The 27,108-nt window shown below is 40.4% G+C and overlaps 1 protein-coding gene across 1 annotated transcript in view; it reads right to left on the bottom strand.

Moving 5' to 3' along the window:
- Positions 1 to 27,108, bottom strand: part of LOC102201148 (dolichyl-diphosphooligosaccharide--protein glycosyltransferase subunit STT3B) — a 96,058-nt gene that overhangs the window by 37,635 nt on the left and 31,315 nt on the right. The window contains exons 2-3 of the mRNA XM_005740718.1: positions 17,080 to 17,188; positions 6,146 to 6,433 (exon numbers count right to left, since the gene is read on the bottom strand). Coding sequence (XP_005740775.1) covers positions 6,146 to 6,433; positions 17,080 to 17,188 — 397 coding nt within the window. The remainder of the gene's footprint in view (positions 1 to 6,145; positions 6,434 to 17,079; positions 17,189 to 27,108) is intronic.

Raw genomic sequence — 27,108 nt, 5'->3', positions numbered from 1 at the left:
ACACATCATGCCACCTAACTGTGTTTTATTGTCTAACTCATGTAACCGATCTAACTACACTATGAGGTAAGGTTGGAAGGTTAGTTAGTGCGCCACTCTCCCCTACTTTAGCACATGGTTGATGGACTAATTTATATAGTGTTATATTACTCTTACTTAGATACAGGAGCTGGGGATCAAGCTACCACCAAATTACTGGGGACGGGGACTTGGTTAATTTCAGAAAACTAAAGTTGACGTCTACGTGGTCCAAAAGGCCATTAGAAATATTCAAGTCTTATTATTATATTATAATAGTATTTATCATAACAGCCACCATCTAATGGCTAAAAGCTTTAACAAAAAATTCATCACAAAAGAGTTTATGACTCAGATCTCCTGTGAATGACTTCCCCGTAATCATAAAGCACTATATAGCTTTGTTATACTGTGTTCCCCAACAGGTCCCTGAGGTCATGTGATCGGGGCTTGCTGGTTGTCCATCACACGAGGCTGAAAACGAAAGGTAACTGTGGCCCCCAGACTCTGGAACTCTCTCCCTTTGAGCTTGAGATCTGTGGACTCAGTGGTCTCTTTTAAAAAAAATTTAAAAAAAGCTAAAAACTTGTGTTTTTAAACTTGCTTTTAGTTCATTTTGTTCTATGTTTTAGCTTCTGTGAAGCACTTTGTGCTTTTCATCTTGAAAGGTGCTATACAAATAAAATGTTACCTTACTTTTTACTTACTTTACTTTCAAAATGGAGGATCACTGGTTTCACATGTTGTTTCATAACCCCTGCTCGTCACATATTTTCCTTCTTGTTTTTAAAAAGCGAAACAGCCAAAGGTTAAACGCCAATCTCAAAGGTTCAAAACACAACTTTAAAAAACGATGACATCCTGGTAACTGTGTCCATCTTTTAAACCATCTATGCTTGCAGCTTGGAAAAGCCCCAGGGGACCTTTTTTGTTTTTCCCATTCACTGGCATTAGATTTTTAAAGCACCATCACATTATGCATGACGACAGTATAATATGAGGATATACCGCCCGGTTCAAATTTAATCTCTTCTGACTTTTGAGAAAATGTTATGAGTGTGGTGTTATATGCTGGTCCCAAAAAAACCATAGCCTGCATTCAGACCTTACATTACAGAAGAGAAAGAAATGCCAGTAACCTGCTGTATCTCTAAAATACACACGAAAGCCTGTACACATGTGTGCATACACCTCCCAAATATGTTTGGTTTACCAACACTCACTGCATGTTTGAGGATGTAAACGCTCCCAGTGTTTGCAACAATCATCAGTTCAGTTTCACTCCGCTGAGCCGGTACACACAGAGACAGCTAGGGCTGTTGTATTGGGATTTAAATTGTAGGCACAACAGCAGAGCTCAGGCAGCCACCTGGACACTAAACTGTAGGAGCATTGCCAGATCAGTGACAGCGAGCGAGTTCAAAAAAAGGGCCACAGAGCTGTCCGCAAGCACGCTCCAGTATAGTGACCCATACTACCTTGAAACCGCATGGACAGATTCATCCATACATGATTTGACAAAGTGACATAAACTTGGATGGCTAAATCCACGGATGGATAAAAGGTCCCTTCAAAGCCTGCGGCAACTTCCCTGCCAGGCTTCTTACACTGTGACACACGGCACTGAGTCACGGTGTGATGAAATACCTGCATCGCTACTTCTACCTGGATAAAAGCCTCCACGGCTCAAGATGTTTTTCCACTTGAGTATAACACAAACCTTGAAGGTAAAAATTTAAAACTGCATAAATAGACAGTGTCCTACCATTACTGCTGAAGATTAGCTGTGGCATGTTCAGTAAAAGCACTTTCTCATCACTAATTGAACTGGCCTTGTATGAGGAAGGTTACAAGCACTAGTTTCATTAGCCCTTCTAACGCTAGGTTTCGGTACTATTCAGCAAATAAATCACACGATGAAAGGGAAAAAAGCTCCATGTTTGTAATAACATAAATTTGAGGCATTTTTTGAAATAGTATTATCTTTTTAAGTCTGCTTTCATTGGATGCCTGTTGCCTTTTGCAGTTGAGGTCTGTGAAAAATTCTGAATAAATCAAACAGTAAACACGAAGAGACAATCAAAAAAAAAGCAAAAAAAAGCAAAAGTTGAATCGTTCTCGCAGTTAAGACCAGATGCTTCTAAAACTCAACATGCAAACAATGACGTGAAAAGGAAAAAGAAAAAACACACCAAAAACGTGGGCCTATATTACACTCCACTGCAAACACAGACAGCTGAATACCCAACAGCTCAGCAGGCATTCCCAATATACTTCTTTGAGGTCCACCATCTGGGGTGCACGAGTTGCAGACGACAAACATGTCATCATTCACTCTCTAGTAGACGCACGGTATTCAAGGTGGACACGGAATTCAAAGTGGCTTCCAGATGTCATTTTAACATTTGCTCAAACTGTTCTGAAATTAGTGCTGGCTGGCATGACCAAACATCTTGCAGTATATAAAAAGGAAATCTACATTTAAACTCCATTAAGGTAATATACATTTGGCACAAGGCTACAGAGTTAGGCCCCTAACAAGCTGCCTGCTCTGCTTTTAGATTACCTGTAATGGCACCTTTTGTCACCACTAATTTTAAAGAAAGGCACCATCTGCCTCATTGGTGTGAATATAACAACCTCAATTCTGACTTATTCGCCCAAACTTTGTGGCACAAATGGTTCTGCCATCAGGAGAATACAGGTGTTCTACAGCACTGAGTGGAGAACAATGCAATGCATATTTAAAGCACATGGAAATTGCTTGCTTGGAAATTATGAATGGCAGATCCAGCAACTTTACCTGAAATGTTCTTATTTCGGTTTAGGACCTGCAAAAGCTGATTATGTTGAAGGTATGCAGGCTCTCCACATGAATTTATTCAAGCTCATGTAAAGAGATTGTAAATCAAGCAGGGTGCTACTCATAAGCTTAATAACCCTTACTGTTCAATCTGTCAAAATAAAGTGTGAATTCATTAATTTCACTGATTCTATAAAAAAAAAGAAAAAAGTACAACATTGTTAACTGGCTTAAAAATGTGTCCATTATAACTTAAACACATTTACAGAATAATAAAACTCCTTCATGCACACAGAGCCAATGTGAAAACAACCCACAACCTTGGTTGACATGTTTACCAGTTACATATCTGCAATGCTCAATTTTGTGTGTGTGTGTGTGTGTGTGTGTGTGTGTGTGTGTGTGTGTGTGTGTGTGTGTGTGTGTGTGTGTGTGTGTGTGTGTGTAGTAATTGACTCAGGCCAGCGTGAGCTGAGACCGAACATTTGTCCTGAACGCTTTATGTGCAGTGATGTACAGCATTCAAATTCGCATCTGCATAATTGTGTGACTTCTGCAGGCTGTATGCAGCTTTGAGCCATGGAGACATTTTTTTAAATCAGTTGCATGCGGTTGAATTACATCACCGAAATAATGAAAAATAGGGTTTTCTAAATAAATTGGTTATATAAATATGTTACATTTGTCTGCCACATTTCTGTGAATCTCATATACTGGACGTGAACCAGCCAGGAATTACATCTTCCTACAATCACGCAGCTACAGTCAGTCAATAATAGACATGTGGCTTATATGCATAAGTCCCCTGGCCCCAATAGGATTGTAGCATTCTATCATGTAGTAATCTTTCTAGATAATACCAAAGCTTCTAAGCAGAAAAAAAGAAACCCTTGTGTCATTTGCCAAAGTAAACTGTGCTGCAGAATCAAAGGAAATGCACAGAGAATCCCAACGATGAATTAAACCTGGGATGCTATTGTAATTACATTACTGTTATCATTTATGCTGTCTAATTTATGTTTAAAAAACTCAAGGATAAAGGCTAATGATGCTGTCAAACACTGTGCGTTATAGCTGCTTAGGTTTACAGCCAGCCATGGTAAACGCTTTCAAATGACAGACTCATCAAGGAGCAAGTTTTCGTGGTAGTCGATGGAGGCCGAAGAAAAACATCAATGATTCAGCAACCTGTAAAACCACCTTTAGCCACAATAACTTGAAGTAATCATTTTCTGCATCTCTTTATCAGTCTCACATCGCCTGGCAACCTGTCGAAACGAGCCATACTTGTTCACTCTTTTGCGGCTGAACAACTATGACTTGTTCGACATGACAGTTCAAGACTGCACTGTGATGAACTTTAACATTTAACATGAACATTCAAGCCTGCAGAGTCTGAGATGTAGCTCCTGGGTGTTTTTTATATGGTTTTTTTTTTTTTTGCCGTTTTTGAGCATTGCAAAAAAATCTGACAAAAACTGCCAAAACATCTGCTTTTATAGAGGTGCTCACACCAGCTGATGAGCACTCACTGACTGTATTTGATAAGCAGAACCTGTTATTTACCGCTTAGTTCCTGTGGAAGCAGTAGGGTAAGTTCAATTTCCCCTTTCCCCATGCATATTTGAGAGAAAGATTTGCAAGCAGAGGCAGAAACAGAGGCCTGTAAGAGTTGCTATCTGCTAAAACTGTCTTCCAATCAATTCCGTGTCTTCAGTGATCACTTTTATATTGATAAAATCTACAATATTAAATTTGTCCTCCCTGAAAATACCCCCGCCATTTTTATTTGACACCTGCTCAGCACAGGTTAACTGCAGAGGTGGGCAACTGCTTCTCTGTAGCCTGCAGCCTTTATATTCTATCCCTGCAGTCCACAGGAACACGACGTGATTTCATTAATAGAAAATAATTTTATGGACTCAGTGGGATGGCACAATACTGTATGAACAGGAAGCACTGTATGCTCACTTTGTGCTAATGAAAGGCCGTAATATTTACACTTTCAAAGAATCTGCAGCTCTTCTCCAATAATTCTCTACTCAGCACTGAAAACTGGACTGACCCTGAATTTTATGTTCCTCGTAGCAGAATGATGACTAACAGGGATGCATTTCAAGTCTGATATGTTGGAAGCATATAGCAAGGACTACATAATGACACTTTCATGACTTTAATTTAATTTTGTGACGTGTCTGTTGCATTTTTCCCCCTTCCTCTCTCATCACCGTTAGCACTTTAACCTTGAATTCCATCTTTTGCTACTTAAACATCATTTTTGCATGGACTTCTTCCATCATCTGCTCTTAAGCTGTATTTCTATGTGGCCAATAGAAGCTCAGCTCAGCTCTTTAATGTCAAGAGAAACCCAGTTATGGAGAAAGACACAATTACTTCCATTTTCAATAAGCTGGAAATATTAAATTTTTTCTATCTTAGGATGAGTTTAAGCAAAGCAGGGAAAAAGTCAGTGAACAGACTTAGCTCAATACAGAAGGAAAAAAAATCCGCAGTACTTGTCAAGGTCAACGGCAATAACAAGGAAGAAGTGAATGCTGATAAAAACTGTTTGCAGAGCTCTTCATTTTCACACAGACAAATACAAACACACGCTCGTATACAAAGGCACACGAGATGCATTCTTAGTAAGAAAGCTGCAGGGCTGAAAGGCAGCTGCTGATGCAACTGAAAGAGTGGATAGACTGAAAGTAAAGTCTGTTTCAGGCATCTTTCAACTTGAAAAGCTTCTTCCTTCCACCTGCTGTGGAAAATATGTTGCAATGCAGTTGCTGCAAACATTCAGGCTGTATTTTAAAAAAACAAAACAAAAGACTCTTCTCATCTGCCTTGTTAGCTCAAGGATAGGCCGCATTTATTGAAGTAAAAAAAATAAATAAATAAATTGTTGAAGGCAGGGGGGGGGGAAAAACTAAATAAAACAAGGTTAGCCACTTTATGAACAAACACTCCGTTCATTTCATGCATTTTTAAAAAGGAAAGGAAATTGGGAGAGGAGATATTCAACCTTTAAAAGGGAGATCTTGTCAATTCTACTCTTAAAGGTCATCATATTGTGAAGGTTTTATGGTGCAGCATGTCGTTTCCGGGGCTTCACGTGGTGCACAAAGAAGCCTAGCATGCCTTTCAAGGTTGTGGATAAATAATTCAACATCTATGAAAAGTAAGATTTGAAAGTGGGGCTACTTTTGTGGGTAAAATCCTCCCCAAAGAGTGAGCATGAATCTGATTCCTCACAAAGAAGTTTAAACTGTCTCCTCTATACAATAGGATTCCTCCTTACGGCACTTTTAAGTCTGAACTTACCCAGAGGTAGTAGGTGAACTGCAGGGCGAAGATGGCGATGCCCTCATTGTCAAAGGAGCCGGCGACGGAGCGAGAGATATAACCGGGGACGATGGCGATGAAGCAGGCTGCCAGCAGCCCGGCACCCTGGTTCCACAGCTCCCGGGTTAGCAGGAAGGTGGAGATGGCGGTCAGGCCGCTGAACACAGGCGCAAGAAAGACGCACACATCACGAATGTGGACGGTGATGTGGAGCATGTTGAGCACGTAGTGGATAAGGCCTGCAGTCGCCATGAGCCCTGGGTACACCTGAGGGAAGGTTTAAAAAAAAAAAAAAGAAGAAAAAAAGGCAGAAGAAGAGTTTGTGAGAAACGCAAAGAGGAAATAAAACCAGAACAGAGAAGCCTCAACATCTATAGTAACATAAGTTAAAGGAACACTGTTAAGTCAGACTATTTTTCCCCCTTTACACATTTTTGGCGCCTACCAAAGAGATTTTAGCCAGCGCCAAAGAAAACTACACTTAACCTCCCAACATTTTTTAAACAGAGGTTTAATTTCCTCAAGCAGATTTCTTGAGTAACACACAGATTTCTCTCACAAAGGCTCACTGCCTTTCCTGAAACGACCAGGTATGTGCTGCATTATTCAAATGTTATCCATGTTGACAGAGAGGGAAAAGTAAAGTGCAGAGAGTTGATTAGTTCCATCACTGGAGAGTAGAGAGGTATGGATTGCCTTTTCTGTAAACCTTGGGACAGATGAGAGCAGCACCTGTAGTCGTGATGACCTTACGCAACGACGACAGTCAAAGCTGTATCCTAAAAACCCTTACAGGATTTACTTAAAAATAAGGTTACAAAAAAAAACAAAACAACGCACATTTTGATCAAAAGACTAAAGTTAAATCAACATCAGAAGCCAAATTAAAAATGGTTCCAATAGCTTCCAATAGACGGGGGGTGGCATCAGGCTTTTCTCGTCTCCCATTGAACAGATGTTCAAATGTGACCTCTCCCTCCCCGACCCTCAGTGCGAGCCTCTCGCCGTGGGAATGCTCGTTGTATTAGTGAAAGCTGCTAATTCTCTTAAGATTAAATGACTTGAGGTGAATCGCAGCTCTAATGTGTTCATTTTCCACATTCTCTCACTAATTAAGCGCTGCATACAAAAATCTACGTCTCCGTCTGCTGTGTGTTCAGACAAATTGTGGGAAAATGGAAGGCGTAACTCGTGAATAATTTTAAGCTGCTTGCGAGAAGATTTAACGTGGGCTCGTACCACATCGAACGCACGTAGACGCCACAGTCGATCTTATAGACGGTGTGCTGTGCGAACCAGCTGTTAAGCGGGTATATGGAGAATTGACGTGTAGGTTATCATCAGGTATTGATCGGAAAATGAAACCGCTTTCAATTAGGAAAACTGTCACTTTTACTGATTTGTAGTGAATGTTCTGTAATATTTACACAGGAGAAAAACAAAAATATAATCATTTGTGTAATCAATAGTCAATTGTCTGGGCAATGATTGTTCTGGAAATGCTGTGTGACTAGCTTTTCAGTCACAAGTGAATAACATTTCAGGACTCTGATGTAATGTAATATAAAAACATTAGAGGAAAAACTTAGAAGAGTTAGAGAAGAAAGAGGACAGTTACATGACCAACATCTATTCTGTGGCATGATGTTGATATATAGGGTGAGTACAAGTACCTGGGCATCCATATCAACAACAGGCCAACACAGAGCCTGTGCATAAAAGAGGGAGGAAAGCTCTATTACCTCACCCAATGAGCAGGTTCTATTACCTAAGCAAGCTGAGATCCTTAAATATGTGCAGCAAAATGATGGATATTGTCCAGTCAGTCGATTGTGGCAAGTACAGCGTACTTTGCTGTGGTCTGCTGGGGGCAGCAGAGTCTGAGCTGATGACAGCAACAGACTAGATAAACTGATTATGAAGGCTGGCTCTGTGATTGGCCGTAAACCGTACACTTCTGAAGCTGTGTTGGAGAGGAGGTCACTGAACTGACTGTTATCCATCATGGATAGCAGCGACCACACTACTTAATGATCAGGCTTGTCTAACTAATCTAATACTACATCATCTCAACTGCTATAAAGTACAGTACTGTATAAAAGTCTTGAGCTACCCCTTATTTCTTTATATTTTTCTAGGAAAATGGGAAATAGGTCCATTGTAACATGCGCAAACACACATGGAAATAGAGCTTGTACAACTTAATCGAGCTTTAAAGTCGATATCTGATAACTTTATTGTATAATATGAATAACTTTATTCTTCAACGCAGCCCAAACTCTTTGACAGGCTTTCTTGTATTTTATTTAAGTAGTCTTCAGGAATAATTCTCCTTGTTCAATTCAGTCATGATGATGATGTTGTTCAGGCTCTGGGGAGGCCAATCCATGACTGATACTAATCAATTTTGTGTTCGTCTATCCAGGTATGCTTTTTTCTGCATTGGCAACGTGCTACTGTATGGTGGATTGAAATCTGATCACACTTTTCTACATTCAGAATTCCATTAACTTTGAAAAAAATCCAACATCACTGGCTGAATTGCAGCTAAAGACCATGGAAGAGCTCCACCGTGTTTTATAGGCAGCTATAAACATTCCTTGTTAGTCCTGACCTTCTCTGTACATACTAATAATTTGGATTCATCACTTCATAAAACCTGTTACCAATCTAGTTCTTGTGTAATTTGGCACACCACAGCCTTTTCTCCCCACTTTCCTGCCTTAAGAATGACTTACTAACAGCCGACCTTTCACTTAGACCATTTCAGATGAAGCTACGTTGAATGGTAGATTGATCAGTGAAAGGTCCTGCGTCAGGTCTTTGCTGGATTATTTTTTGCCCCATTTCTTAAGGACATGTCTTTCACATACTGTTCATCTGCCATAGAGTTTTTTTGGACTGCCAAACTTTCAACTGCTCTTTGAAAATACTTTTTTTGTGCTGTGATTTTATACTTGTCAAACTGTTATCTCTGGCATTTTGTAGATTCTTTGTATATTTAACTAAAGCGATTCTTTCAAGCCTTCCTCGGTATTTCACTATGGGAAGCAGCCTCTGGCATGACCAATTGTGGGAGTTCCACTACAACAAGCACATCAGACAGACCAATGACTTCAAGGACACGAGGTCCTCTGACGCCCTTTGTAACAGCTTTTGTAGAAGGCTGTTAATAACAAACTCCCTAAAGATACAATTTAAAATTGATTCTTTGCCAAGTTGTCAATTATGTGTATGTACAAAACACTGTTTCATCCTTTGAGTAAAGTATCTTTTCAAGCTTCACTGATTCACAGGTCAAAAACAACCCATTCCCCTAAAAATGGTCACTTACAAGGCCCTTCAAAAAGCCCAGAAGTATTGCCTCTGGCTCCTTGGAAACAAAGAAAAGAGTATGGGCTCAAGACTTTTGCACAGCACTGCATTTCTCATTTCATTAGGTCAAAACTTCAGCGAGATTTAACAGGAGGTAATGTGGCCATTAACAAGCTCCATTAATGATGAACACAAGTTACTGATGGGCATTTAGGCACCAAACACCAGCGTGCACTGCCACAGAGCCACCACTGTTTATTACATATTACAAGGGCAGCAACGAAAATAAATATTCAGCTCAACTAATACGCTAATTGCAAATAACCAAATTAAATCGAACTAAACTGAATTGGCCTTGAATCACACTGGGCACACTTAAAGGTCTGAACAATTATTTCTGCTATCAATTTGTTAATTATATCATTAATAAATCACAGAATCTCCTTTTCTCTGTTCTCCATTTCAGTCGATTCAAACACTAGAAAACTGGGATGAAAAAGAAAAAGGAATTATTTTTGCTTGCATAAAGAAAAATCGAGGGTCAAGTTTTGCCACACATGGTGTCAACAAGAATGTTATTATTAAAACCATTAAAGATGGGGCCTGAGTGGGTGAGGCTTAATGTCCTTGTCTCATCTGTATGAGAGCAGATCCAATTAGAGCTTTGTGCAGTGCAATGTGGACGTCTGAAATAAGATGCAAAATAAAGGTTATGTTTAACGTGCGAGTAGTCCTTGATGCGTTTCCACTGTAGGCCCACTCCATACGCTACAGCTAATAAACTTAGGTCTTCACGTCTCTAATTAGCCAATGCCTAGAAGTCCAACCTACACCAGCTAATCTACATCTGCGTAAATCAACCACATCTCATCTCATAGCTCTGAGAATTTGACAACAGTCCATTATTACCCATTCTAAACTGTCGTATGGCCCAGGTCCCCTCAAATATGACTAAAGCTGTTCATCATAGTCAAGGATATTTAGCAATGAGGTCTGGCTTGAAAGAAATCTTTGTACATAAATTTAATCAACACTTCTCTAAACTGGCATTCAACAAAGCACAAGGCGGCTTGCTCATTTTGAAAACAGCATCAACTAAAACTGTCAAAAGGCGTTACAGAAACGCACTTGAGTCATTGTCATTACGGCAACAAAGAGCGGTTTATTGGATTGACAGCCTGCTGTTGTTCTGGACTGTCACATTAGAGAAGCCTTCCTTCCTTATCTGTGGCACAGGAGAAAGAGCAACTGGCAGTCATCCTCTGGGGAGTGGAGGCTGGGTGGGAGTGAAAAGGGGGAAATAAAAAGGGAGAGGGCAGCTGGACTGGCGTGAGCATAAAGGCACTCAACTGTCACATTAACTGACATCGGCTCATCTTTCTTCCGAACGGCCTGACCCGTCTCAGTGCTTAGAGACTTAATGCTACCATACACAATTAATGCAGACTGTCAGGATCATCTGTCTAATTTTGAATAAAGGGCGGTGGAGGGGAGTGTAAGGATGAGACTGGAAGCATAGTAGATGTGTGAAAGGCAGAGGCAGGCAGAAGAAAAGATATGATGAAAGATAACGAGCCAGTGAGGCTCATGAGAAGAGGAGGAGACTGTGAGCTGTATATACTGAAAGGTGAGCCCAGGTAGGTCGAACTGCTCCGTTCTAATGTAACATTAGCAAAGGTGTTTTCCTGAATCCTACCTGGCATCAGAGGTCACAGCAAGGAGAATAATTGTTAAAACGTCAAACCCAGACTGGCTGTTTAAAATGACGGCAGAGTGTAACTTAGTAATTCACAAAATTCTGAATTACATTCTCCGCTCCCAAGTTTCCTAAACAACAGCCATTGATTGCATTTACGGGCTCGCTGCACCAGTCTGAGATGAACCCAGCACTTGTCCACACCCCTGCATGTTTTAAAAGCATAGGCTTGATGCAAATAAGAGCTCTCACACATTCGTTTTATGATTTCAAAAGCAGTGTGGGAGTAAAAGTAAATGCCCTCCTTCCCTGAAGCCTGTCTGTGTTCATAAAATTATCTCGCTCAGTCATGCAAACAAGTGGGATTTTCACCATAAACCTACACACCAAATAAGCGAGCGCCTCTGTTACTCCAGCAACTGCCATCACTGTGCCCCTGAGCAAGGCACTGTTTGCAGCCGACTTTTAGTGTTGAACAGTCGCTCTATATATAAATGTTGACAAATCCCACCTCCGCTTCCAACTGTGAAGCTGCTGTTTGACACTGCAATCTTCTTTTGACTGCTCCCTTTAGGGGTCGCCACAGCAGATTATTTGCCTCCCTCTCCCCAGCATGTACTGTCACACCAAACCTCCTCCCCTACATCTGCGGTCTTCCTCTCGTCTTTCTCCCTGGTAGCTCCATATTCAACACCCTTTGTACAATTCCCCACTAGCCCTCCAGTGTGCATGTCTGCGAACCTCTTAACCTTCTCATTTCCAGTCCTGTTCCTCTTAGTGCCACTCTGGCACCTCCAGCTCTACTTCCCATCTTTTGTCAGTGCCACTGTCTCCAAATCATACACCATACGTGCTCCCACTTTCATCTTGTTTACCTTTCCTTTAGCCACTATCCTTCTCTTACAACTCCAAAACACTCCTGACACAGGTCTCTACCCACCACTCCACTTGTGCACTGTCCACTCCCCGGGGTATATAAACTCATCTACGTCACTTCCTCTACTCCTTGCATCATCACCTTCCTGTCTTACTCTACTTTACAGACATGTATTTTGTCTTCCACCTTCCGACTTCCTTTCTATGTCTCTCCAGAGCATACCTCCACCTCTTCAGACTCTTTCACCTGCTCCCCACTCTCCCTACAGATACCAATGTCATCTGCAAACATCACAGACCACAGAGACTCCTGCCTGACCTCATCTGTCTATCACCACTGCAAGCAAGCAACAGCTCAGAGTCGATCCCTGATGTAATCTCAGCCCTTAATGAACCCATTTGTCTCTCTAAGCAATAAAATAATAATCAAGAATAATTTGTTATTTTTCAGTTATTTTAATGCAATCTCAAATGTGCTTAAATTTGCATTTCCTTAGCTTTCAGATTGCTCTCTCTTATTCAGACACTTTGGAGAAAAGGTCATAATCATGCTTTTTATGCTGTTAGCGTTCCTGTAAAGTCTGATCCAATTAGTTTTTTCATTTTCCTTCATCTATTTTTTTGTAATAAAAAAAAAAAAAAATAGGTCAAATATTTCTAGTTGCTAAAGGGCCATAGTTCTATCAGATGCATCAATTCCTACGCATCAACTCCTAGACTCTGCACATTTACATGTGATACGGAGACATTTGCATTTAGTGTGGCCAATTAAATGACCCACCCATCTGCTAAAGAAATGGATGTGTCTTATAAGGGGAAATGTCACCTGCCATCTGCCACTAAACGTTTTTCAAAAGTCCACTGTGGCTTACAGTGGACTGTTTTGTGTAGACCGAGCATGTAAATCTCAAAGGGAGCCACAGTGATGCCCCGGGATATCTGGGCATTTTAACAAACAGGGGATTAGTATGCATCTGGTAAGCTAGTGAGTATTTACATCAGCAAGACCATGCATAAGAGACTGACTTAAAACAAAACACAATGCTAATGTTCATGGTGAGGAAGCAACGTGTCATTTATGTAGTGCAACAGTGTGGCTCACTGACAGTGACACAGTTTGGGGGCAAATGAAGCGCTATGGCACAGAGAAATATGCTATATCAAGCCTTGGCTTACACACAGATCTTGCTGGAAGGATGAATTCATTATCCATTTCTGCATTTTCAAGGGATTTGTTGACAATGATTAAAAAAAGAAATACAATATCTCCACTTTTTGCGATGCCACAGCCATTCCGCTGCAGTGCATGTTTTACTCTTTAACATTTTTCTTCCAGTCAGATTCATTAATTTGGTTGCCAAAGCACCTTGTGAAGCTGCATATTAGTTCCAGCATGCTTTATGTGAATTCATTCCAGTGGTATAAGTATCATCCCTGGGGATCCAGAATCAGGCATTTTAAAAATGTCAAATAAAAGAAGAAGAAAAAAAAGGTATGAAGTAAAAATCATCTACAGACAATGCTCAAAATAATAACGCCGCAAGTACTACATGACCTCTGTAATTGCAGACAGTGCAACACATACCTTAGGCCCCAGCACAATCGCTCCACAAATTATACCTGCTGAAATGGCTGCAGTGACTCTTCGTAACCACTCAGCACAACACTTCCAAGAAAAGTTCAGAAACACAGGCAGGATTTTGTATCAGCTTGAGCCTGTGTGTTTTAGTTAGGCTAGATTTGTCATACTTATGTCCTACATAATACAACGGTTAGAAATCAAACTGACCTTAATTCTATTCTTATGATTTAAATGTTAGGGTTTTATTTGTTTAATGGGGGAACATCGACATTTGGAACAAGCCTAATATTAATAAAACAAATGACAAATAGAAGTATACCAGAAATGAAGTTATAAAGCACTCATGAAATGCACCGTCTGTCTGCCAACTTCTAATCTCCAGCTGTGATACTGCTCAAGCCCATGTATGTTCTCCCTTTGCAAATTGCTTTAGTCTGCTGAGAACATTAAAATATTTAAAGTAATGTCCAACTGGAAAATGAAATGAATCTTCAGTGAAACTACATTGAGCAGAAAGGAGACTGCAGCATGTGAATTACACTACGATCATTTCCTGTTTTGACTCATACGCCATCAATATATTCCAAATGTGCAGAAGAAGAACCTCAGCTCTGTGTGCACTGATATTTATGCTGAAGATAATGCAATGTACAGTCCGGGAATCTTGTTAATGTCATGATTAGACGAGTAATCTGAACTGGAAGGCGTACAGTCTTAAATTAATTTTCATGAGTTTCAGCTTCCACCCTCTGGGTACACGGCTTAGCCCAAGCGTCCATGTACTGAAACAGAAGCAGAGCATCCATTATTACAGGCTAGGCTTGTCATGTGCAATTACCAGAATCTGATGGTAATTACTTATGACAGATGAATCCTGATGGATAGGTTTGGGATGTATAATTCCTTGGATTGCTTGTGCAGGAGTGAAAACTATATTCAAATATCAGTATGTAGAATGTCTTCCAGCTCCAGCCCTGGACGTTGTTTGGTACTACAATAACAGAAATGTGAATAAATGCACAGCATTAACATGCCTCGTTGTATCGGCTATGTGCAGGAACTCCCTAATCAGAGGGAAAGAGACAGGAGTCGCACTACAGGCTCCAAGGGTCAGGCTCTAGCTCAGCGTTTTACCTGAACTAGTAATCGAGGTAAGAATTCATTTCCACATTTATCTGGCACTGAGTACCTAGATTCTGTAGTCCTGATGCACCATTAGCTAGAGCAATTATAGCTCAGAGTATAACCCTAGTATGTCCATGAAGCTTGGTTGAGAGAACAAACAGCAGGTGGGGACGTTAAGGAGGAAAGGGAGATAGAAAGGCCAAAGGTATTTAACTCACATAGACGTCACTGTTCACAGGATAGAGGGGTGAGAAGATGAGGCTGGGAGATGAGGGAATCGGGGAAATGGGAGACACATTTTGTAGAATCATCATGTCCCATTTTTCACCGAAAAAGTTCAATATTTTATCGTAATCATGTTGCTGGTCAGTGGGGAGGGCACGGCAGCTGAGGGGAATCAGTCAAGTTAACGGTTAACTGTTGTTCCTGGATTGTGACTTAAATCCATGCTCTTTGATGGAGGCTTATGGGGCTCTATGGCATCCTTGATCTGCCAAGCCTGACTTTAGTACCCTTGAAATACTTCTCCACACTGCATGTAGGCAGGCCTTCTTTGTTCTTGTATGTAGTAAGCTTGTGTTTGTTTTTATCCCTGTATTGAACCTTGTGTGCCGACAGGATCAAATGGGCATCTCGATGTGCTGGTCGACCTATGTGTGAGCCTCTGTGTGTTCTGCCACCAAACCAGGTCAGGGTCATGCAATGCAAATATATCTCAGTCTTTTTAAAAATCAGGACATTGCGGCATCAAGCGTACTATTTCCAGGCTATGTACAATGCAGAATTCCTCTAGCTTATGTCCCATTGCCCTGAGATTTTTTGCAAGGCAGACTCTAAACACTAAAAGCTTTCTTCAACCTTATCCTTAATATTAGAAGACTCATTAAAGTAGTGTAAATCTATTCTTTCAGGACCAATTTGACTCTCAGTATCAGGCTCATCTTACTCTCCTTCATGAATACAACTTCACTGTGTCACACATGGGCCAGAAAGTTGCTCCCAAGTTGAAAGGGAGCAATCTAATATAGTGCCATGGCCTCAGCGTTAGTTGCTGACACTTATCTCAACCCCTTTTAGTCTGATGCAGAGCGAGCTCGTTCACACTTGAGGTCACTGTCTGATTAAACAAACTGCAAGACACATTCAGCAAAATGTAGTGCCTCAATGCTCAAGTGACCAAACTGGAAACTACAGGCTGAATTTAAATCAGCCATTAAAATAAAAGAGATGCGGAGACAAGGCAACACTTTGGTGGAAACACAAAGAGGATGAAACACTTGTCTGAGCTGATTTAGTAAAACAACAGAAAATTGAGGGGGAAAAGGCAACTATTTAGAAAGGTTATCCTTGGGGTCAATTTCAAGCACAGCAAATGTTCGGCCTTCGGAAATGTAAACGCTTGCCTCTGTGTTTTACATCAAACACCTAAAGCAATATGCAGATGATTGACCTTCAGCTGGGAAAAGTCGTGGTTGGAAATAATGATCGCTTTTTAGTCTTTTCTGATACACACTCTCACTGGGGTAGAGCTGTACAACTACTTCATAGACACATATGTAATCAACCAGTCACATGATAGCAACTCAGTGCATTTATGCATGTAGACATGACCAATAAGGCCTGCTGAAGTTCAAATCGGGCATCAGAATGAGGGAAGAAAGGCGATGTAAGTAATGCTGGATTGGATACGGTCGTAGGTGTCAGCCAGGTTGGTTCGAGTGTTTCAGAAAGGGCTGATCTATTGAGATTTTCCCACACAACCAATCTGTGGTTAACAGAATGGCCCAAAAAGGTAAAGTATCCAGAGTATTATGATTCTGATGTAGGCTGAGGGCACCATGGTTTTTCTAAAGAGTGTAAACACTGACTGTTCCCCATACACATACACAGAGGTCATTATCCAAGTCAGTGTTGCTCAGGTTCTCTCTATTATTTATTTATTTATTTTTTAATCACAAAACATATTTTCTTAAAATTTTGTGAGCCTGTGGTACTCCTGTGTGGAGTTTCCCCACAGCCATACTTTTTAGGTTAAATTATGATTCAAAATTGACTGTAGGTGAGGATGTGAGACTGTGTGGGGGGGCTGTTGACAGATCCAGTGTGTACCCAAGATGTGTATGCAAGATGGGATAGGCTCCATCAGCTTTGTAGCTCCAAAGCTGAATAGGCCATTTAGAAATCGGATCAGTAGAGATACTTGTGGCTCTTATGGGCACCTTATTAACAAGATTTAAATCTCTAGTTCTCTAAACTGGAAATGGAAAATTGATGAACAAATATGTAACAAATGGAGCTGCATTTTGAGGATAAACTTACTGTGCCACCCACGATCCTCCCCAAGGGGTACCACGCCCTTTCATCGAACCAATTGAGGAACTCATAGAAGCCATTGGTGGTGAGATGGTGTGTTGATCTGTAGTTGAACCTGTAGAGATGCAGAAAAATAATAGGGATTACTTCGTGTAAGGCAAAGAAACAACCACACAGATAGAATAAAGATCTATTTTCATTTGTAGGCCAATTTTGAGAAGGGGAACAACAAAGACTCATCTCTAGGAACGAATAGATTATTTACAGATTTTCTGAAGGCGGTACGAATGGATAAGCTGCTGAGTTTTTCTTTTTTGAAACATGGAAGATGAAGCTTCCATTCACAACGTGAGCCTTTGTGCTATCGCCAACAGCTCTCAGGTCAGTCGCTGATTTAAAAAAGAAAAAAGGCTGCGATGAAGGGCTTTCATACATACGGTGGCATTTTCAGAACAAAAGCCTGCTTATTGTACAAACAGTTCCAATTTCAACCACTAGGCTGAGCTGACGAAGACGTAAAATAGGTCTGGTATTAGAACAGAGAAATAATGACCAAAGGGGGGGAAACTAAGAATAAATATAAGGAATATCACTCCAAACAGGCTTCGATTCACACTGTAGCCGTGGTAAGCCGAGGGGGTTGGAACGGCGTCAAGCAGCAGAACCAAAGAGCTGACAGTGCTGAGAAGAAAGCTGCCAAAGAGAACGAAGCAAGTGTTCAGTAAATTTTCAGAGGCAGCTTCTTTTGCCACCAAGCTCATTAATGTAGGCCGAGTATGTTCAAAGGCTCATGTAACATAATTCATCTATAGAGATCCTATAGCAAACCTCAGCAGCTCACTAAAGGACTATTATTAGACAAATGTATATCACAGAGGACACAGCAGCCTCATCTGTGTGACTAATAAGCTCTGGAGCAATTCTTTGATTCATATTGCATCAAGTCTAACAATATGACAAGCCAACAAACACAAAGGCTATAGTAACAAGACTGAAATGAGACTAAACAATACAAAGCCTTGGTTGGGACAGTTTTGCTTTAAAACCAGATTTTCTGTGTTTATTTTCAGTCAAATATGCACATGCGGCCGTTGCTGCACCAATAGCAGGCTCAGGGGTTTCAACAAGCTGATGCTGTAAATTTGCATTTATGTGCATCTTAAAGCAGCATATACATGCCAAAGTTTAGAGGCTATAAAGAGGCTCCTGCTGCATGCGGGGGTTTTTTTTCTTTTTTAAACACAAATCAAAAGAGTATAAGTAGAAGGCAAGCTTGGCATTTTAACAATGCAAAACAGTGAGACGTTTATCTGCATCTAAATCTGCTACAAATAACAATAATAGGCCATAATACCGACTCAACAGTGCAATCACTTCCTTATTACTGGCACTCGTTAATGAGAAAACAGGGATTAAAAGTCACTTAAAAAGACTTAAATACTGAACTTGTATCTGATATAAATTTGCAAACATAGTGTATACTCCAACTGTAAAATGAGAGAAACATGCAAGCTGCTGGAAGAGGCAATTATAATCAAATTCATCTGACCTTAAAGTAGTGTCAACAGAAACAGTGAAACACAACAAGCACACACACAAAAAGCACAGGTGTCTCGGGTGCGACGACAGCTGCGAAGCCAATCAACTACATTTTCTTCCTTCAGCATACCCCACTCTTCAAGTGCGAACAGGCACAAACCCTTAAACACTGGTCTTTTCAAAGACTGCTGTAATTTTAGCTAGAAAGTTCTCATGTTGTCTCGTGTTATGAATGGAGCGCACCTCTTTCCTCCCTAGAAGCACAGGCTCACTCGCCATTTTGTTCCTCTGTAACTGAAATGACTGAAAGAGCGCCTCTGCACAACAAGATCAATCCAGACGAAAATAGGAGTCGTAACAAGGTTTCCGTAGGTAAACCTGTGGAAGGATAATGGTTTCCTGCAGCAGTCTTTGTCTCCACTAAGGCTCTGTCATCCAGTCCACATCCTACAGAGCGGCTGAGGTGTCAGGTGGTTACTGGCTTCAGCTCTCCATCAAGCTCCCCATCTGCTGCCAGCCGTGCCTCTCTTCACCCCAATATGCCTCTGTGGACGTTCCACGTTGGAGGTTGCAGGCTGGCAGGGACCGACAGTTGTCTTTGGAAGGGGTCCTCATGGTCAAAAACATCTCCTAGTCTGGGTCCAACTCTCTACCAGGCGACCCTGTGTACCTCATAGTGTCCACCCCTTTCATTTGAACTCAAAGGTCAAGAAAATCCTCTGCTTAAAAAACAAACAAACAGAAAAACGACAAAAAACACCTATGTGTTTAATAAATGCATATTTGTTGATAAACAATCAATAGTTTAATTACTGACCAAATTTATCGTCAGCATGTTTTCAGTCACAATCGAACAGGCCGGCTAGGGATGTCATTAAATCAATAAGCGTGCTTCCAAAGTTAATCACATAAACTGCGTTTCCATGTATTCAGGTGAGACAGATTAAGAGATGACAAGCAATGTCATTAAAAAGCTGCAAAGTCGTGGAGCGTGAGACGCTCACGATCAATGCAATAAGTTTAAAACTGCTGCACGGTCACGAGATGCTTGGTTTGCTCTCATCTTCTCTATTCCCATCCCTCAGTTAGTTTTGAGAAGACGTCTTTGTATGCAGCACGCTTTCATTGATGGAGAAGTTGCAACATGATGATGGGATGCTGTGGGATACAGGTGATACTGAAAAAAAGTCAACAGATCCCAGGATTTTTATTTTTGTGTTTCATTCTCTATGACAACAGTTACTAACCATATTGATAAGTCAAGACGAACAGAATGATCATAAATTAGAAGAGCAATATTCTCTATGCGACGGATGAAACAACAGGCAAACACTCACAGGCATTGTGCCTCTTAAAGTGATCTTGAAAAGCTATAAAGAAGCTGACATGAGTGTTTATCCTTGGGGCTCCTCAGGCAATCACATTACTCAACAACCTGAGGCCCGAGAGTCTGAATCTGGGCAGAGAACAGACTGGGACAAACAAACCATCCAGCTGGAACACAGGAGTCACACAGGAAAGGAGAAAAAAAAAGAGCTACTGCTTTACAGTTTTTCTGCTACAAAACCCCCCATACAAGATTAGGTCCTGTCAATTAAAGTCTAGCAATTGTTTCATATGTTTAATGTCCAGTTCTTTCAATACAAATATTTCATTGCATGCTGAGGCGTGGAAAGAAGCTCAATGTTACGAAGTAAAAAAGGGAAAAAAATAACTACAGAAGCAGCCAGGTGTGTGAGTTTGACCACAGAGAGACTGTGAATGTAGGTGCTGTGAAACTGGCCAGCCAATCCGGCCTCATTGTTCTGCAGCTGTCAAAGCAGCGAGGCAGAAACACGGCAAATTCAAAGAAAGCCTTTAAAAAGACAACTTTGCGCACTGCCACACCATATCCACACAACCCATTTTCCAAAGGTCTCATGCACAGCTGAAGGGAGCGCTCTACCTCTGCCCTTGTCACTTTGACGGGGCGGATAATGTAGCTCTGCCAGGCACATTAGCAATTTAATGCATAGCTGCCAATATGGTTTTCAGGCCCACAAAGCACACGAATGACTAGTGATTGTACTGCAGCACCTCTGAAAACCAGCAAGTACGCTTCAAGGAAAGCAGCACACCTCTAATAACACCATTTAAAGAACATATAAATAAATAAAAAATCCTGGATTCATATCTGCAGAACAACTCTTATATAAACTCCGCAGATAATATCTGAAAGCAAAAATAAAAATAGAAGTGGGATATTTATGCACTTGATATCACAGGGGGACTCCTGCAAGCACCGTCATTTATTTTAATCAAGGTCCGTTTCACTGATTACCAGTTTCCTGTTGAGGCTGTGCCATCAGCAGCAGCATGACTAAGTGGGCTTCCTTCCTGTTTATAAACTAGTAATGCCTCATTCAGCATCAACTGCATAATCAGATGCATCATTGGCTTTTCCCCACTCGTCCATATTCTGGTGAGTGTCTGAATGGTCGTTGGTTCTAATCGCCACCTTGACTAATTAACAACCTCTGTGAACAACGTGTAAATGATGAAACTGTTTATGGACCAGGAAGGCAAACAAGCGCAAACAAAATAAGCTTCACACAGTGAGGTATCCTGCAGTCGAGCATTGTTGACCATCGTCAGGGTGACCCTGTTATTGTCGTTTTGTAAGGCCACGTCTCTTAAAGCAGAAATTAGAGTTCTGTGCAGAGTCCCTGTCACAGGGTACGGTGTTGCTGTTTGCATTGTGAGCTGATGTCTCTGTGCTGCTCTGCAACCTCAAGTGAAACTGGACTGTTATTTTTACTGAAATGCAGAACAGATAGAAGACTCGAGGACAGACTGTAAATCTATACACGGACTGACAGAGCTATAAGAATGAGAAACACATCTACACCAGCGTAATGAACCTGATACAATTACATCCCATTGCATTTTGTTTCACAGTGATATTATCCTTGTGCTAATCAACTTACTGGGTTTGCACTGCATATTGCTACCCTACACATCTTTGAGTTCTGCATCAGGCTACGGCATAGAGTACAGAGATACATTGCCACAAACATTGCTTTCTATTTAAAATATACATGTATATATATTACATAGAAAACTTTAGTGCATGCCACCAATATGATTTTAAAAAGTAGGTACACGGGGAACTAAAGACAGCTAGTGGGAATCTCACAGCTAATAAGGTTAATTAGCAACATGATTATAATGATTATTATAAAAAAGAACATCCCGGAGAGGCAGAAGATTGTTACGCCACTAACATTCAAGCATAAAAAGGCACCTAACTATGGATGAGCTGCTCTACACATAACAGACAAAGCAAAGAACCAATTTTAAATCCTCTTTTTGCTCTTTGTAACTAGCAGCAAAAGAAAGGAATAAAAATAGGCCAGTTTCTTAAACTGAATTTACAGGTTGACAGACATAAAAATAGTATTTTTCCACCAACAAGGTAATTCTCAAAGACACATTAGCAAAAAAAACCTTCAGTTCTCCTCAGGGGAGGAAAACAGCCATCAGTAAAGCACAGTGGAGGCTCTGTGGTGGTTTATTACTGCATTTTAGCCAGTGGTGTTGGAATCTTGCCAAAATCTATAGACTTATGAAGACAGAAAAAAATACCAATAATTATATGGAAAATATTTCACTGGCAATGGCCTCATTTTTCAGCATGACAATAGCTCCAAACACACAACTAATGTAGTAAAAGCATATTTGGATAGAAAAAAAACAGCAAAAAAACCAAACAAAAAAAAACAACAACACTCATGGACTGGCCTCCCCAGACCGAACCCAACATTATTAAAGCAGTGTGGGATCATCTTGAGGCGCCAACACCCCAAATATTAACTTGCCAGTTTGCATGTGTTCCAATAAATTGCTGCACCTATTTCCCATTTTTCTAGCAAATATGAAGAAATGATGGGTGGCTCAAGACCTCTGCAGAGTACTGTGGAATGAGAATAAAAATTTCTCATCATTCAAATGTCTAGAATCTAAAGATTTTAATCAGGAACACAACTAAAACCAAGGAGTGAATAGCTGTTCACTGGCTCAGCTAATGTCCATTTGAAAACTCTCCCTGGGCTAACAATTTCTATACTTATGTAATATGTACCTTTGTGATACATGTGACTACCTGATCAGGGTAAAAAAAAAAAAACCTGAGTTATCAAAACGATCATATTTTTTGCCATTTAATTATACTTTGACTAAGGGCACGTTTTCTTAGGCAACAGTGCATTCGCCTCTTTTAGCAACCTTAGACGGGCCATTTGAAGAACAGGATTACAGCTATCAACAGCCCACAAAAACTTGCCTTCCAATATCCCCAAAATAGGATTTTCTGGTTGGATTACCACAGAATTGGATAACAGTGAGTTTTCAGTCACACTGCACACTTTGTCCAACTGTCCCAAAAACTAATGACTCAGTACTGGTGGGAAAGGTCACTCTAACTGGCTGACTGGATCGTTGCCAAAGCTTTAATGGTGTCTACTGGTCCTGCCATCACCTGACAAGATGAAGCATCCTGGCCACTAGTGATATCTCTTCATTGTTCAAACTCTTAGACCCAGCAGTGGATAGAACTATCCACCCAAAACACAAGTGAACTCTGTGCCAATATTGGAACAGCAAAGCTGCATAAGTCTACAAACATCCAGAGAGTGTGATGAATGATTTAGCCTACTGTAAAGAGTGCGTGTAAGCAGAAGGAAACAGCTAATGTCAAGTCTACTAACTCCTTATACTTTATATCTGTTAACAGTAAGAGTGGGCTAACAATACACATGAGCCACCTTTAATAGCCAGTGATATAAGAACACAAAATTACACAATGCTTAAACATGCAGTGGCTCAACTTAAATCGACTGGTATTTACTTCAATACTCTAATTGAGCCTTCAGCAGCATTTAACTAAACCACACATTCACCACAAGTGTTTTTTCTGTGCTCAAGCACTTTTTAATCCAACATTCACATTCAACATTTGGCGTGCGAATGTCACATATGAATTGATTACATTTTGAAGTTTTATTGTTACACTGTATTCTATCATTCACAAACAAGCCCACACTTTTTCTAATGAAAAGCAACTTCAATTAAATTTTTTTTTAAAATATATATAGCACCAAATCACAACATTTTCCTCAAGGTGAATTATATTGTATGTTAAAGACCGTACAATAATACGCAGAAAACCCCAACAATCACATGACTCCCTTTGAGCAAGCACTTGTTGATCATTTTTGAAGGTGGGGGGTCTGCTGCAACCAGTTGATGGAACAAAAGACACATTGCAAAGTGGTGTAGTGAGTGGGGTGGTTGGCACGACACAGGCACCCATGTCAGCAAGAAAAGCCAGATATCAAACTACCAAACTTCTAATTACACCAGTTAAAAGGGAGTTTTTTTCCTTCCTGCTCTCGTCAAAGTGCTTGCTCATAGGAGGTCATTTGATTGTTGGAGTTTTCTCCACAGTTGAATAGAACAGTTTTATGCATATTATGGGACCTTCCCATATGAAGTGTGAAGGTTGGGTTTTAACAAAGACACGTTCAGGTGAGGTTAATTAAGGATTAGATTAATACAAATAACGCAATGAAGATTATTTTCTGAATGCATGACAGCAATATGTGCATATGTTCCTTGAAAAATAACTTTGTCAATGTGAAATTCTGCTTAGACAAGCAGTGAATGCAGTAGGTTGACTGAAGCACCGACTCAGTTGATCATGTTTGCACGAACCAGAGCAGAAAAAAAGAAAAGAGGAAACATTAAAAATATTATGAGATAAACAACAAATGTGCAGCTAATTATTCTGCTAGGTCAACCATTTCCAAGTCTCCAAACAGGCAAAAAATATAATTATCTTAATTTCAATAAGTTAACACTTGCTGACACTGCAGAGGAGACACCCCCCACCCCCAATTTAACCCAGAGTGCACAGTTCATCGTCTGAGATGAAGAGGTCCAGTAAGAGCCATTTAATCCTAATGCTACAGGAAATGAGGCATTACATTAAAATTGAACTCCACCCAAAAGATTTTTACATATTAAACGCTCATCCAGCACAGCTAAAACATAACAAGTCTATCATATCTTCCAGACTTCATTTAAATTAAGAATATTTAGCATTTAGCATATTCAGCATGGTCAAAAATGCAATTAGTAGAATCACAGAAGGGGCATATGTAACAATCCTTACCGGGAATGAGCAACACATTTTCTCAGCAGGCCAGACTGACTATGATACAGCAAGCAAAGGGCCACATATTGAATAAATGAAACATGACACATATTGCTGAAATATATGCTAATGCATACATTTTGTAATCACAACAGACTGAGTCCAAAGGCTGTTAGCTTTCTGTTAGAAAATATTGATCATTTCATGCCAATCTGCTCATCAGTCAACCTGCAGGCTGTACCCACTTAAAAATATATTTACGCATGCACATAAAATGTATGCTTGAATCAAGAAAGCAGTGAGTGACTGTTTTACTTGTGCTGATAAATAAAACTATTATGGTACAGACCTGCATCAGTAAATGAACCCAATATTCCACAGAGACCTCTCTTGATTGGGAAGCCCGGGTATATTTTACCCTTCTATCTAGGATAATGACAATGAGATATATAAGCAATCTCTCTGAATGTTATTTTGAAAGTTCAGTTGCTAACTAGGCGTAGGTCATGCAGTCTTAAATTTATACAAGTGCTTCAAGAAAGATTTGCGCTAACGGAATCTACAAGGATACAGAAAAAAATAAAATCCTGAATGTGTTATCACTGCTTGCAGCTCGCAGGCAGGAGCATTTCTAAGCAGTAAGTAAATCTAATTTTATACTATAAATAAATAGCATAAAATAAAGGCTTGACATTTTTGTTCAACAATAACTAAAGTAACGCAACCTTGTAACTCTTCAGGAGCTGCACAATATTATCCCATAATAAAACTGAAAGAAAAAATAATAAACCTGGGATGTTGCATCTCCAGTTGGGCTTTTAAACCAGCTCCTCACAGCCCTGCTTTTCCACTAGTACCTGCAAGAGTAATTTCCATCTTCCTGACATATAGAGTGAAGTGCTCCAGTGATGCTCGGTGGAGTCATTTGATTACATTTGGGTCACATCACCAGCTGCTGTAAGTCCCCTTTGTCGCTTGGTTTTACTCGGTGTGTTTTTGCCTCAAGTAGTGAGACAAGACTTCCTGTTAAATTTGGAAACAAAGTTTCCTCACATATTTTGCAAAAATACTGTGTTCTGTTGGAGGTTGTCGATGTAGCACACTTTTTAGGTACCAAATTGTAATCCGTAGCTGACACGCAAATTTCGCCGTCAGACGCATCAGGACTTGTCATGTTGTTGTACATGCTAAGGAAGGTGAACACATTGCGTTACTATAACAGGGATATGATACTTTTATATGATGAGGTCAGTGATCTTGGAGTGTCTTGTCCCATGGTTTGACTCCACCATCTTGGTCTGAAATTGGTGAGAGTGGTCCTTGTCCTGCTCTGGAGCGACAGAGGGAAGCAAGGATACACAAGGCAGAACCAGCTCTGCAGCTCACAGAGGCTACAGAGCAGAACAAGACTACTGTTGCACACTGCAGTTCAAAGACTGTGGAATTCGACTCCATACACATGATGGAAGCTTGGAGAGACAGTACCCAAAAATGGGTACAGCCGTGTTAAAACCCTCAAGAGAAACAACCTCTGGGTGAAAACCGTAATGTCCAGAGTCCAAAGACATGCATGTTAAATGAACTAACTTGGCTCTAGGTGTGAATCCAAGTACAAATGGTTAACTGTCTTTGTGTTAGCCCTGCCACCCTACAGGAACCCTAAACTGGATAAGCGGTTTAAAAATAATTTGATTAAAATAAAAAAGGAAGCTGGCTGGATGAGCCAACCTCATAGTTTTGCTTTCTCGCATCTTGAGAGATGTAACATCATGGCAGTATGCAAAGAGCCAAATTAGTGCCCGCTCAAACTAATGAATCAAAGCTAAAGTTGAATTTTCCATCTTAGATCATCAGTGACAACCTTAAATAGACATTACTATGCTCCAGCTCTAACTGGGATCCATCTGACACACAGCACTATTTATTTGCTCCAATACCTCCACATTTTGACAGTCATAATAAAAATTCTCAGTTTGTTCGGTTATAAAAAAGGCTGTGGGGAGCAGAGTTATTCAGCTCTGAAATAGAGCAGTCTCATAAAGACTTTTCTTTGACTAGGTGCTGTTGTGTGAATACATCAATGGGGTGTCTCTTTCTATAACAACAAATATGTAAGAAAGCTTGTGGCTCGAGCTTCACTGTTTGGATGCGCTCTTTTTTGTGTAAAATGCAGTTATTTGATGGAGTTAGCCACTGAGGTCTACATTCTCCTGACATCAGACTTCAAGAGTCCCAGCTATTGACATCCCAATTATCTTTTCACACACACATTTAGACTGCTACTCACAACCGTGCGCAGGCTG

The sequence above is a fragment of the Pundamilia nyererei genome, unplaced genomic scaffold (genome assembly GCF_000239375.1).
Source record: "Pundamilia nyererei isolate P.nyererei 1_Seehausen unplaced genomic scaffold, PunNye1.0 scaffold00102, whole genome shotgun sequence".
NCBI lineage: Eukaryota > Metazoa > Chordata > Actinopteri > Cichliformes > Cichlidae > Pundamilia > Pundamilia nyererei.
Note: the sequence above shows the minus strand (reverse complement) of the source record. Positions and strands in the feature narration are given on the sequence as shown.